Genomic DNA, 14,518 nt, shown 5'->3' on the forward strand with positions numbered 1-14,518 from the left:
TTCTGACCAATGGCAAACAATGTTAAAAACCCCGTGGAAAAAAGAAAAACTAAATTCTGAAGGGTTGCATAATCCACATGATGGTTATCCATATTTGTCATCCATTTGTATGCTCAAAATGTGCAAATTCCATGCATTTTTTGCTAAAATTCTGTTAATACTTCTGGAAAACAGAAAATACATATTCCCATAATATTCCACCTTTAAATTGATGATCTGCCTCTTCCCCTCATTCATTGATAATGAGTCCCATCTCCATTTTGCATGTTTTGAGCATACTAATGCATGATGAACATGTGGCATATGTGACACAAGATACGCGAGAATCACTTTTCTTTTCCATGGGCGTTTTTCATATCATTTGCCATTGGACAGAACTGGTCACCTCTACGTTCTATTATATTAAACGATTTTCTCTGGTTCTGCATGAAAAAGAGACTTTTTTTTTCTCAGCAACCACTACAAACTACATGGGGTAACAAAAAAAACAAACAAAAAAAAATTTGGTAGTGTATTAGTGATTATGGACTGTAAGAGCTCTCTTGTGAAAGTTCACTTGAATCACTTGTACCTTAGCTATTGGACAAAGCCTGGAGTGGATGATGCAGCTATTGAGGCTTATGAAGATGGCAAAACTATGATGATTATGTTTTTTGATTCCTTCACTACCTTCAACAACATAGAGAAATCACTGTTAAAAGGATAAACTCAAGAGATAGGCAAGTGAATGGGCCTATGACTTCCTGGATAATGGTCTATCTGTGGGACAGACCTCAATTTGCGAGGGTGAAGAACTAGGTCTCTGATGTGGACGCAAGTAACACTAGAGCATCACATGAAACATAGCTGAGACTATAAATACAACACCAGGTCATATCGCTTGCAGAAATTCTCAAATGATTCTGCGCCTATCAACTGTATATGCAAGGGGTGGGTGAGACAGAGTATCTTAGTCAAGTGGAGAACTTTGAAAATTGTGTGCAATTCAACATCAGCAAAACCAAGGAACAGTTTACTGCCTTAAGATGCACCAAACAGTCTCTACACCCAGTCGCAATTCAGGGAGTGGCAAGCAGAGGAACTGTATGAGAAAGGGCAGAGCAGACTCTTTGTCCTTGGGAGATTGTGCTCCTTTAAAGTCATAACTGATGTGTTATACTTTTTGAAATTGGAAAAAATCAAATACTCAGAGGATCCGTACAGACTTTTTCCAAAACATGGCAGGATCTAATCAGTAATATTTTAAAATAAGTTTATAAAGCACAGAGAATTTATTAATTTAAGTATTTTTACAAGCCTTAAATTTTACACCGTTTGGCTTGCTCTCTCTCTCAGGGGTGGGGATCGATCTGTTCTTAACAGAATTCTTTTTTTGTAAAAACTTGATTGCTATGTATGGATTGTAATAAAATTAATAATAAAAAAATAAATAAATAAATAAAGTCACAACTAAGTCCTTTACATGTTCTATATAGTAATTTTGTGATGGCCAGTGAGATGTTCTATACTTTGGTGTTTTGGGCCAATAACTTCACTTCAAAAGAGGCTACTTAATCAAAAATCTCCACAGGAGACAGGCTTGCTTATGGGATACACTCTTGACCCACTAGAGGTATTAGTGGAGGAGAGAATAAAGTCAAAACTGATGATCTGTGTGATGAAATGTTGGGCTTATTCTGCCAGTGCAATCCACCAGTGACTTTGCGGTGTGCAAATGACTGAACATGTCACTGCCTCTTTTATAGATATACATAATCTATTATATACAACACTGATTAGTGTAATCTGTCAACTTGCTAACACTTTAGTTTAGGTATTGCAAAAATGCATCCATTACTCAAAAATACACTTACGTAGCAAGACCTTAACAATGGCTTCTGTGGGTCTTCATAACACTTAAGAAACATCAGTAGATCAGTTATTCATCTCTGTGCAGGGCTGCATATTAAAATGCTGGTCAAATTACTTGTTAATATGAAGGATTCACTGGTTGTATAATAAATATGCAATATCAAGAGAAATATGTCTCATTTAAGCCACCTCAGACCACTCCAAAGTGAAGTTTTGTTAGTATGACACATTGCAGAGATGAATAAACATTTTACTGATGCTTGTATTATGAAGACCCCAAGGAGTGTTTCTTAAGGTCTTAATACATAATAGTAAATTAATAAATATGCGTTCTGCGGTGGGCTGGCGCCCTGCCCGGGGTTTGTTTCTTGCCTTGTGCCCTGTGTTGGCTGGGATTGGCTCCAGCAGACCCCCGTGACCCTGTAGTTAGGATATAACGGGTTGGATAATGGATGGATGGATAAATACGCATTTTTGCAGTAAATAAACTAAAGTGTTACTGTCTACTGTAACATCTCAAATACAGGATTATAAAAATACATTAAAACATATGTATTAATGTGCAGCCTGAAAAAATAAGTTGACTATACTATTGTCACTGCTATGGGCAAGGAACAGGGAGTGCTACAAGCTCATCTGAAAAATCAAGCCTTTCACTAAATTTTCATAAAGTCTGATAATCAGGAAACAATAGTGTGTATAAAACACAAGGGATAAAAGTTCTCTCTTTATAACACAGAATTGGACATTCTGGATAAAAAGGAGAAAGATGTGCCAGTACGTGTAACTACTGCATAAGAATGATGTGTTGCATAGTAGGAGCTAAATTCACACTATTTACAAATGAAAAGTACCTGTTTCAGTGTTCTGCAGAGCATCAGGAGAATCATTCATTTCATCCTTAAAAGTATTATTGCTGTTCTCCTCCTCATTGTTAGGAGTGCCAAGTACTTCATTATTTACAGTCTCTTTATTATCTAACTGCTTATCAACACCCTCCTCTTCCTTTGGAGATTCATTGTGTGCATCATTTTCCACATTTGGAATATCAACTTTATCCATTTCTTCAGTTACAAAAGATTCAGCTGCCTCTATAAACTCCTCTTCAGGGCAAACAGACACAGTTTCACTTGCCTCATTAAGCTTGTGGCATTTTGAAATGTCCGTTTGATCTAACTTTCCTTCTATAGAAACAACTTCCTCAGTCTCCCTTTGAGGTTTGCCAGGGCTAAAGCCATCCCCAGTGCTATCCAACCTGAGAGGGCTATCACCCAAACTACTGCGTGGAGACTGCAGATCCATCTGGTCTCCCCAGCTCATACCCTGGGGACATTCCTGAGGAGAAAATGGGCTCAGTGGTGGCTTTGTTTCTGAAGATGTCTGGCATGGCGGAGACCTTTGAACATTTGATATCTGCAGTTTAGGATTACTCTTCCTTTTTCTTGCAGGCCTTGGTCTTTCTTTCACCTTTGTGTTCATTGGGACAGAAACTGGTGCAACTTTTTTTTTTGTTTCCGCAGAGGATATAGGAACAGATGTTGAGGACTTTTCCTGCTGCTCTGCCTCCTCTTCCTCCTCTTCATCTCCTTCTCCTACCACTACTACTTCATCTTCTTCATCCTCCCACTGATCTTCATCATCTTCATGGCTTTCTATTTCAGGAGCACTTTCAGGTGGCATCATACTCTGTTGCATACAAAAAAAACGTTCAGGATGACACTTCAAAATTTCCCTAAACTACTATACAATTTAATTACATAAGAGATGTATCTTATTTTAATTATTGTAGATTTGGGGCAAACAAAAAATCAATTGACTAAAATCATCACCATATTGTCATGTATGTTATTTTGGGTACATTATTGCCAAGTAGATAAAAGATGTGTGTATTGATTTTTAACAGCATCTTTTCACCTACAAAATGTTACCTCAGTGCTGGTGTTTTTATGTTCTATCATTATTTTATAGCACTTTTGAAACTGCAGAGAATCTAGCTAATGGCAGGAAATGTAGAAATCACACCCGTTACATAAAGAGAAAAAAAATGTACTTAACCTATAAATCCATAAGTAATTGGACAAGCTGGCAGAAAGTTAATTTGAGCAACTTCACTGAAATCCAAAGTCAGATTAAATCACGCTAAACTTGCAAGATATTTATTATTTTCATACTGATTACTGCACTGTCAGAGAAAATTGTGTTAAAATATGCAATGTGCTATGGATGTTATATTAATCTCCTAGGACACCAATGGTAGCTGACAAACCATTAAGACTTCAATAAATACACACCATTGCACACATAAAACACTTTACCTTCTTGCTGGCAGAGTCTTCAGTTTTTAATTCTCCCAACATCTTGTCCTCCTCATTCTCAACCCATCGGTTGTCATGCATACTGTTGAAATGAAAATATCAGTTTACACATGGGGACAAAATCTGTATCAAACAAATGTGTTACGGTGTGATGACAGCCCAAAGTCTTATGTCTTTTCCTTCACAAATTAAATTAAACCTTACTGTTCAGGGACACAAACCTTTGACAAAAGAATCAAACTTAAATTTATAAAACTTTATAAACTTATAAAAAAGCATTGGTCCATTTTAGGTTACAGTCATGAACATACCCAGATAGTAGAACCACCAGTTAATCCACCTGGCATGGTTCTAAGATGTGAAAAGGGAATTCAGAGAGAATGTGTAGATTCCACATGGCAGCTTGGGTTGAAGTGAAAATCAGATTTTCTAGCAGTCTGACGCAACAGCCTTGACTGCTGAGCCTAACTGCTACCCACTCTGCTAATTTCGATTTACAAATCTATAAAAAAACAAACTACTGTATTCTGAAACCAAAAAATAGACTCAAGAGAAGTTTAGAAAGCTTAACTACAAATTTAAATTGCCCAAATAAATAAAAATGAAATCCAAGAGCCCTACCTGTAGTTATTTGCTGGTCCCCGTCCCTTCCTTTGGGGTCGTCCTTTAACTGGTTCTCTCATTTTGCTCTGAGGCATAAAGTCTCCAAACGTGGGTGCTTTGTGACGAGGTCTACCATCATCTACAAAAAGAAGAAACAAAGCTATGACTCATGTCATACAAGATTTATCTGGACACAGTTAAGTGAAACCAATAAGAGAGATGCCAAGCATACACAAATACATATTCTATCCTCTTCAGTTCAAGATAGTAAAATAATATACTGTAAAGCCAAATACACTGCAACAACTGATTTTGGAATTTATTCTGTGAAAATAAATCAACCATATAAGTATGTAGGAGGTTGCCCTGGGAGCAGCTGACTGACATTTCCTGTTCAAGACGACTAGAATTAGTGGCCAAAATGTGGTTGGTGCCTGTCTTCGCGGAAACCTTTGGAACAGATTGTGAAAACTGAGGGTTGGGGAGGCAGCACATTTCTTACAACAATGCCAAGAGGGTCACTGCATTTGACTGAAAGTTAATGGCATGCTAATGATGAAACAAAACCCTGGCCACAAAGAAGTGTCAAGAAGGCTTTGTTAAAGTATTTCACAATTCAGGAATGGTAAGCAGGGGACCCACCAGGGTGTGCTCAGTAAGGGCTCGTTTATACTTCACGCTCAGAATGCGTACACACCCGCATCATGGCTGCCACACGTTTCCAGCGTTCATTTGATGCGTCCTCTGAGCAGGTCCTCAGAAATGAATGTGACGCGTGCGCGAGTTGCAGCACCAGCAATAAGCCGGGGGAGTGCAGTGTGCTAAAAGATGGAATGTGACATCAGAGTCTTTGTTTACTATCTACATGTGACAGAAAGCTACTTTGCGGATCCTACGATCTCGGTGTGCATGCTTCGATGTTTGAAGAATAGTTCGAAGTGGTGAAGAAAAATGCCGACATACAGATGCATTTGTGGTGCTTTTATATTCAAGCGTCACATATTCTCAATCGTAATGACACGATAATTTTTAAAAGTCTCACATACCGTCTTCTGTGCCTTTTTTGTTTTTCTAGGGCTTCCTCCGGTACTGACAACAGCAGCAAACAGCAATAGATCGCCACACTGAGAACATTAAATGTATGATATTCCAACTCTCTGCACACTTATAATCCTTAGATTTATACTTGATATCACTTTCATGATGAAATGCATTGAAGTATGTATGTTACATTTTACAGATAAATCGGTAATTTCGTCTAAATAATGAATACTGTTAAGAATTACACACATGGGGTGACACATTGATGGAGCGGTAGTGCTGCTGTCTCGCAGGGAGTCACGTCGCTGATATTCCCTGCCTGGAGTGTACATGTTTTTCTGCTGGGTTTCCACAGTGTGCTGCAGTTTCCTTCCAAAGATATGCAGATTTGGTTACACTAAAATTACACCAGCGTGTATGTGTGTACTTGTATTCACATTGGATAAGCTGATGCCAGGGATTGTTTCTGCCTCATGCCCAGTGCCAGCTGAAGTAGACAAATCCCTGGACTGAAGGATTTAATCATTAAACGTCCTTTTCAGAGATATTGTGGTAAGATGTCATCGGAATTTAATGGGTGTTCCAGGCAATTCACAACACAACAAAGCCAAACCTGTTGCCACCTGGTGGATTCCTCCAGATTTACATAAAGTATGTACGCAAGTATCTCTATATATAATTTTCATTTGGATCTTGATCTTTGTTTGTCCGCGAATGAATTAGAAGAAGCACTAGATGGCAGTAAAGAGACAGCTAAAACATAGGCATTGCATTAAGAATCTCCTCCAGGCTTATACTACAGAATACTGTAGTACTCCAGTCACACCTCAAAACATAGACAATCAAACTAAACAAAATGTTGTGCTTTAAATTAACTAAAGAGATCTTCATTTAGATCTTGATCTTTGTTTGTCCGCGAATGAATTAGAAGAAGCACTAGATGGCAGTAGAGAGACAGCTAAAACATAGGCATTGCATTAAGAATCTCCTCCAGGCTTATACTACAGAATACTGTAGAGTCACACCTCAAAACATAGACATTCAAACTAAACAAAATGTTGTGCTTTAAATTAACTAAAGAGATCTTCATTTGGATCTTGATCTTTGTTTGTCCGCGAATGAATTAGAAGAAGCACTAGATGGCAGTAAAGAGACAGCTAAAACATAGGCATTGCATTAAGAATCTCCTCCAGGCTTATACTACAGAATACTGTAGTACTCCAGTCACACCTCAAAACATAGACATTCAAACTAAACAAAATGTTGTGCTTTAAATTAACTAAAGAGATCTTCATTTAGATCTTGATCTTTGTTTGTCCGCGAATGAATTAGAAGAAGCACTAGATGGCAGTAGAGAGACAGCTAAAACATAGGCACTGCATTAAGAATCTTCTCCAGGCTTATACTACTGAAGACTGTCACACCTCAAAACACAAGACATTCAAGCTGAACAAATTGTTGTGCTTTAAATTAACTAATCTTTATATATAATCTTCATTTAGATCTTGATCTTTGTCCGTGAATTCCACGCATGCGTAGACCACCTTCCAGTTTAGTACGTTGTTGTTACTCACGGATGTCAACAATGTGCCCGAATAACAAAAGGGGTTGTGGACAGTGTTACGCTGGTTAGCTCCTGAGGCCTGGTTAGAGAATGAGATTGCCGAAGATAACAGGTACATGCCTAAATAACATATGAATGAAAGAAAGACAGTGGGTAAAACGAATGACAACGTAACAGCACATTCCGGAAATTATTATTGTTACGTTGTAGCTGGCGAGTGCTGCGCGTCTCACAGTTGTACCGTGACTTGCTCACATGTCAGTGAAGTGATCCCTATTTATGCTTTAAAGAGCCTGGATACCTATGTGTCCCCCTTTTATAACCATTGCTCCGTGTATATTGCCTTACTCTTTGAATTGCCACAAAGCAACCTGCGAGATTGGAAAAAGATTGAGAAGAGATCGTGAGAGGAAACGACGGCGTCGTGAAAACGAGACGGACTGTGAACGGACAGAAGCAGAAATGCTCCTACACCACCACATAATTACGATTCGGACAGTGATTCCGAGTAGGCCGTTCCTATCGAATCAATATCCAAGGGTTTTCTTTTGTAATTTTGTTTCCCTTATAAAAAATCATAATGCTGTTCGACAAAGGGCCCAGATCACGACTGGCAGCCTCGTTTAAACAGGGAGCCCTTCACAGACAACTTTAACACGCGCAACGTAGTTGGGCGCACATGGCTAGTAAACAATACAATGCTTGCATAGCAGGAGCGTCCTCTGCAGCATGCGTCGCGTGAAGTATAACCCCGGCCTAAGGGGGAAGAATCATCGAGTTTGACTGGGGATAACAGTAAAAGGTTGAAGGAGTTTATTTTAAACAACACCTAAATTACATGCATATGTGAGCATTTAAACCTATATCTAAATAGGCATTTTTGATATAATGACAGAAGGGCAGTTCTCTACTAATGCAAAGTACTCCACACCAATTATAATGAAAACCAATTGATTCTGTAGCCTGCCAGGTCTGACATTAAGTATTCATGTTATAAATTTCATGATAAAGAAGAGATTAAACCTCCCAACTATTTCTACTGGTATTTTCAGCAACAGAACCTACAATTCTCCTGAAAAATAAAAACTACACAAAAAAGTTCACCTCTCCAACTGTCTTGGTCTTGTCCTTGCCCTTGCCCTTGCCCTTGTCCCACTGATTCTCCAGCCTCTCCTTTGAACCTGTGGTTTTTGAAAAGATAGCATCAGATCAAAGAAAAAAAAAAACAACAACAAAGCCATAAAATAAGCAAAGTAATATATTCAAACATGGAATAAAATTCAGCTCTTGCCTAAAAGCATATTGACCACTTGTGATGGTGCAGGTCAGCCCCACACTATTGGGTCCTTCCGTGGAGCCCCTTGAACACGCTACTGCTGCTAAGGGATGAGCCTAGCAGATGAGGTAACTCACACAAAGAAAGGGGATGGTGCTTAAAAGTGCATAACTCAAGTAAAAAAACAAAGTGTCCAAAAACTGTGCAGTGCTAACTTTTCAATACATAAATACATAAAATTAAAGATGCAGGTTAAAATCAGTCAAATAAATAATCCTTTACATTAAAATTAATAACATGGCAGGAATCTGTCCTTAAAAACTCATTTAAATACTGACATCTCCTTGTCTTAACCCTAAGCAGGTTCTTATAGCCAAGGAGGCGCCTAACCAACAGTTCAGGCAACCTGCTGCTCTGTTCTTAGGCTTAGGACCCTGTAGCCAACTCTGGCTCCAAGCAGGGAACCACACCAAGGCTCGGACTCCCGCAGCCAGGCTTGTATCCCTGCAGACCATGGCACTACCTGCAGGACGCCTCATTGAGCTTCTCATTCCCCTGCAGCCACTCTGCCTATCTCTGGTGAGTCGCTCCAACTGAGCAGTGCGTGCAAGTCTTTATAGCTTCCAGATTGCTCAGCTGAAGTAGTCATCATCCCCTGAGCATTGGCCACATGCTCCCCGAAGGGACTTCCTCCTGGCTGTTTGCCTTCTCTCTCTATAATTCACTTTTACCAGCTAATTCTTACTCCTGCCTTCTCTGGCCATCTTTCATCCTCCTTCCTTTTTTTTTTTGTTTCCTTACCGATTCTCCATGCAATTCTTCCCCCTTTTCTTGTGCCAGCTCTTTCTTATATGCCTCCATAGGCAAAGGCACAGTATCTCAATCGCGAAGGTTATGTTTCACTACAATTACTCCACCAACCACCCACAGCTGCATAAGCACTCACACATAGGGCCAGCCATATTTATTTATTTACTAAAATAGCTGCTTCTTCTGGGCTGCAGACTCGCTATACCACACCACTGTTTAATTTCTTTCTTGGTTGTTAACTACCATTAATCAAGAGTCTACTTAGAAACATAAAAGTTGAATTAATGACCAGAAACCAGAAATACTCACATGCCATCTGATTTCTGTGCATCCCATTCACGTCGCCACTGCCCCGTTGCATTTCGATGGCGAGCCAGCCTTTCCTGATCAATCTGTTCTCGTTCTTTTTTCCATCGCATGTACTCTGCCCTTTCCCTCCCAGTCATGGACATGGTCATGTCAGAAGATACTTTGGGAACAGGACGTCGGTTCTAAGGTTAAAAAATATAATTGTGGAAATTGATCCAATATTGCAGACAAAAGGAAACAGACTAAAACATAACAGTCAAAAACAACAAATGAATACTAATGAATACATGCAAAAACCCTGATTGCTTTTTATAATGGATTTTTTTAGTGTGCAAGAGCACCCTATTCTGCAGTAGCTTTGTGAAAATAACCATTATGTTTTAATCACCTTACTATAACTACAAACATATAAAAATGGAGGCACAAAAAACAAACAAAAAAAAAGGGAAAACCTCAACTTAAATGCTTTAAACTATGAATGTTGTAAAAAAAATTACAATACTTTGTTATCCACCTTGATAAAAGGATAAATGTCTATGGGTCCTTGGTTGCTACGTCCGAGTCCTTCCAACAGATGGCACAGCACACACATTAACATTTCTTTTAGACATTCCTTAACAAAGGCCATGTAACAGATACATGTGCATTGCATTTGTCAACCCATGAGTTGGCACATCACAAACATTTGTAGTAATGCATTTTATTGCTACAAATGTTTGTGATGTGGCATCTGTTGGAATGACAAATGCAAAGCAATTTTATTACTACATGCATTACAAAATAGATTCCAACAGATGTTATAAACATTAACATGGAGTTCTATGTTGATTACTTAGATTTCAAGCTGTCTTAGACAGTGAGCACAGCTCATTATAGATGACTTGATATTCACAGATATATGTGGTTTACTTTTACAGCTAATTAGTAGAAGAGTATTTGTACAAAAAATGTGATAATCAAAACAATTCAGATGTGTGGTATATATTTGACTATAGAATTTGAAAAAAAAATGATAGGAGCAATTTAGTTTTGTTCAAGTATGTATTAGATGTACTGTAGCACATACAGACAGAGGTGCTTTTTCTTCTGTAGATATTCCCACTTTTATATAGGATAGTCCACTAAAATATAATAATTTTATTTAAGATAACATACATTTGTTCAGTTACTATTAGTTTATTAAAATTTGGTGAGTACATACAACAAGTAAGCTGAAATTCCTGTACAACTCACCAGTTTTTGTTATGTATTAAATATCCTTAATGCTGGAAGTCTATACTAAAAGCTCATATACAGTGAGCCCTCGCTATATTGCGCTTCGACTTTTGCGGCTTCACTCCATCGCGGATTTTAAATGTAAGCATATCTAAATATATATCACAGATTTTTCGCTGGTTCGCGGATTTCTGCGGACAATGTGTCTTAATGTATGGTACATGCTTCCTCAGTTTGTTTGCCCAGTTGATTTCATACAAGGGACGCTATTGGCAGATGGCTTAGAAGCTACCCAGTCAGAGCATGTATTACATAAAAAATATATTAAATAAAACTCCTCAATGATATACGATGTGCTTCCCGCGCGGTGCTTGATTGTTTGCTTTTTTCTGTCTCTCTCACACTCTCTGCTTGATGGAGGGGGTGTTTGCCTAGAGGATACGGACGCTCCTCTACAAAATGCCGCTTTATCACGGTGCTTCAGCATACTTAAAAGCACAAAAGCACATATTGATTTTTTGATTGTTTGCTTTACTCTCGTACTCTCTCTCTCTGACATTCTCTGCCCCCGACGTTTACTTCTTTGAAGAGGAAGGAAGATATGTTTGCATTCTTTTAATTGTGAGAAAGAAATGTCATCTCTGTCTTGTCATGGAGCACAGCTTAAACTTTTGACTAATGGGTGTTATTTCATGTATAGGGGGCTCTAATGATGTTAACAGTGTGGGAGAGTTTATAAGGGCTTAAAATATATACAGTGGTGTGAAAAACTATTTGCCCCCTTCATGATTTCTTATTCTTTTGCATGTTTGCCACACAAAATGTTTCTGATCATCAAACACATTTAACCATTAGTCAAATATAACACAAGTAAACACAAAATGCAGTTTCTAAATGATGGTTTTTATTATTTAGGGAGAAAAAAAAATCCAAACCTTCATGGCCCTGTGTGAAAAAGTAATTGCCCCCTGAACCTAATAACTGGTTGTGCCACCCTTAGCAGCAATAACTGCAATCAAGCGTTTGCGATAACTTGCAATGAGTCTTTTACAGCGCTCTGGAGGAATTTTGGCCCCCTCATCTTTGCAGAATTGTTGTAATTCAGCTTTATTTGAGGGTTTTCTAGCATGAACCACCTATTTAAGGTCATGCCATAGCATCTCAATTGGATTCAGGTCAGGTCAGATGTAACGGGACATTTGCCTTCCAAAAAGTTCAACTTTTGTCTCATCAGTCCACAAGGTATTTTCTCAAAAGTCTTGGCAATCATTGAGATGTTTCTTAGCAAAATTGAGACAAGCCCTAATGTTCTTTTTGCTTAACAGTGGTTTTGCTTTGGAAATCTGCCATGCAGGTCGTTTTTGCCCAGTCTCTTTCTTATGGTGGAGTCGTGAACATTGACCTTAATTGAGGCAAGTGAGGCCTGCAGTTCTTTAGACGTTGTCCTGGGGTCTTTTGTGACCTCTCGGATGAGTCGTCTCTGCGCTCTTGGTGTAATTTTGGTCGGCCGGCCACTCCTGGGAAGGTTCACCACTGTTCCATGTTTTTGCCATTTGTGGATAATGGCTCTCACTGTGGTTCGCTAGAGTCCCAAAGCTTTAGAAATGGCTTTATAACCTTTACCAGACTGATAGATCTCAATTACTTCTGTTCTCATTTGTTCCTGAATTTCTTTGGATCTTGGCATGATGTCTAGCTTTTGAGGTGCTTTTGGTCTACTTCTCTGTGTCAGGCAGCTCCTATAAGTGATTTCTTGATTGAAACAGGTGTGGCAGTAATCAGGCCTGGGGGTGGCTACGGAAATTGAACTCAGGTGTGATACACCACAGTTAGGTTATTTTTTAACAAGGGGGCAATTACTTTTTCACACAGGGCCATGTAGGTTTGGATTTTTTCTCCCTAAATAATAAAACCATCATTTAAAAACTGCATTTTGTGTTTACTTGTGTTATATTTGACTAATGGTTAAATGTGTTTGATGATCAGAAACATTTTGTGTGACAAACATGCAAAAGAATAAGAAATCACGAAGGGGGCAAATAGTTTTTCACACCACTGTAAAAATAACCATACAAACATATGGTTTCTACTTCGCGGGGGGTTCTGGAACGCAACCCCCGTGATCGAGGAGGGATTACTGTATTTTGTTTCATTTCATTTTACTCAAATATGGTTGGGTAAAGAGCTACACTCATAATAAGTGAGTCATGGCTGAAATGCTTTCAGACTATAATTAGAAAGAACTAATGCCATGTGTTAGATGTGGCAGAATACACAGTATGCAAAGTAAGAGTAAAACAAAAAACCAAAAACAAACACAAAAAAATAAAATAAAAAAATTTCCACAAAATATCCATTTTGTTTCTCTGCTTATCGGTCTAGTTATTTAGTTCCAACGCCTTGGCCAGCCTCATCTACTACATAACTAAAGTGAAAGAATGTAGTACCGTCCATTCCTTTTCCCTCTCAGTTCCAGTCTTGACCTTTTCAAAGTCTAGACCACCCCAGTTTCGAAAATGCCGTCTGCTTCCTTCTTTACGATCCAGTTCAAGAATAGGACCAGAACGACGTGGGTCATCCAAAAAATTTCTTATGGGGTTTTTTTCACCAGTTCCATCACCCTACAATGGTGTAAAAGAAAAACATTTACCACTCTGTTGATTATGATATGCCATTCTTAACACTTTTGGAGGAATTAAGCGGTTAGGATTAGTTCACTTTGTTGGGCTGAATGGCCAGTTCTCATCAAAATGTTTCTAATATTTCTATGGTAACCTTAGTGTTATGTCTACCCCCAGAAAAACAAGTTAAAAATGTTGATTTTTTCAAAATAATAAATAATGGTTATTACCTGTAACAGAAACATGTAAATACCAACATGTCAAAATAAACACATCAGGAAAGGCATGCATGTCTAGTGTCCACTGTTGTACAGTCTCAGATTTAGTTTATGTGATTTGTGTGTCATGTTGTGAGACAGTTACTAACACACAGCTTGATGTTGCAATCAGGACAGTAAATGCGTGCTTCTCTGCACACACTTCTTGCTGCTTGAACGTGAGTGTAGACGGTCCTTTCCTGATCCGCACAATCAACACGCCCATTGCTATTGGAGGTTACCACAACACATATCTTAGTGACATCCACATTTCCACTCACACGAATGACAGTTTCTGCATTGTGAACAGTGCTTAGGAGACGAACGTCTTTATTGTCCTTCTACTAGATACACCCACTTGCACCACAGTGAAACTTATGGCAAACAAACTCACCAGGCATATCATGGTGATTCACAGTGCAGTATGCATCAGGTTCACGATCCGTGTCAATGTCTGATGACCAACTGAAATTGACATTACTATCATTTGATTCAACGAATGTTCAACTTTAGTTTGTTCTAAAACTGGCTTTCAGCTTCTCGCTTACATGCTAGTATGTTCTTGTTGAAGGCTTCACCTCACACACGAACATCAAGTTATTTTAGAAAGGCAAAACACATAGAAATACGATTTTTTGCAGCATGATGTTAATTTA

The 14,518-nt window shown here is 38.6% G+C and overlaps 1 protein-coding gene across 3 annotated transcripts in view; it reads right to left on the reverse strand.

Annotated features, from left to right (window-relative positions):
* ccdc9 (coiled-coil domain containing 9) overlaps positions 1–14,518 on the reverse strand; it is a 50,622-nt gene that overhangs the window by 10,470 nt on the left and 25,634 nt on the right. For all 3 annotated transcript variants that reach the window (XM_039768255.1, XM_039768256.1, XM_039768254.1), the window contains 6 exons: positions 13,432–13,605; positions 9,770–9,951; positions 8,479–8,555; positions 4,788–4,908; positions 4,167–4,248; positions 2,706–3,537 (listed from right to left, as the gene is read on the reverse strand). In XM_039768255.1, the coding sequence (XP_039624189.1) occupies positions 2,706–3,537; positions 4,167–4,248; positions 4,788–4,908; positions 8,479–8,555; positions 9,770–9,951; positions 13,432–13,605 (1,468 nt within the window). The remainder of the gene's footprint in view (positions 1–2,705; positions 3,538–4,166; positions 4,249–4,787; positions 4,909–8,478; positions 8,556–9,769; positions 9,952–13,431; positions 13,606–14,518) is intronic.

The sequence above is a fragment of the Polypterus senegalus genome, chromosome 11 (assembly GCF_016835505.1).
Source record: "Polypterus senegalus isolate Bchr_013 chromosome 11, ASM1683550v1, whole genome shotgun sequence".
NCBI lineage: Eukaryota > Metazoa > Chordata > Cladistia > Polypteriformes > Polypteridae > Polypterus > Polypterus senegalus.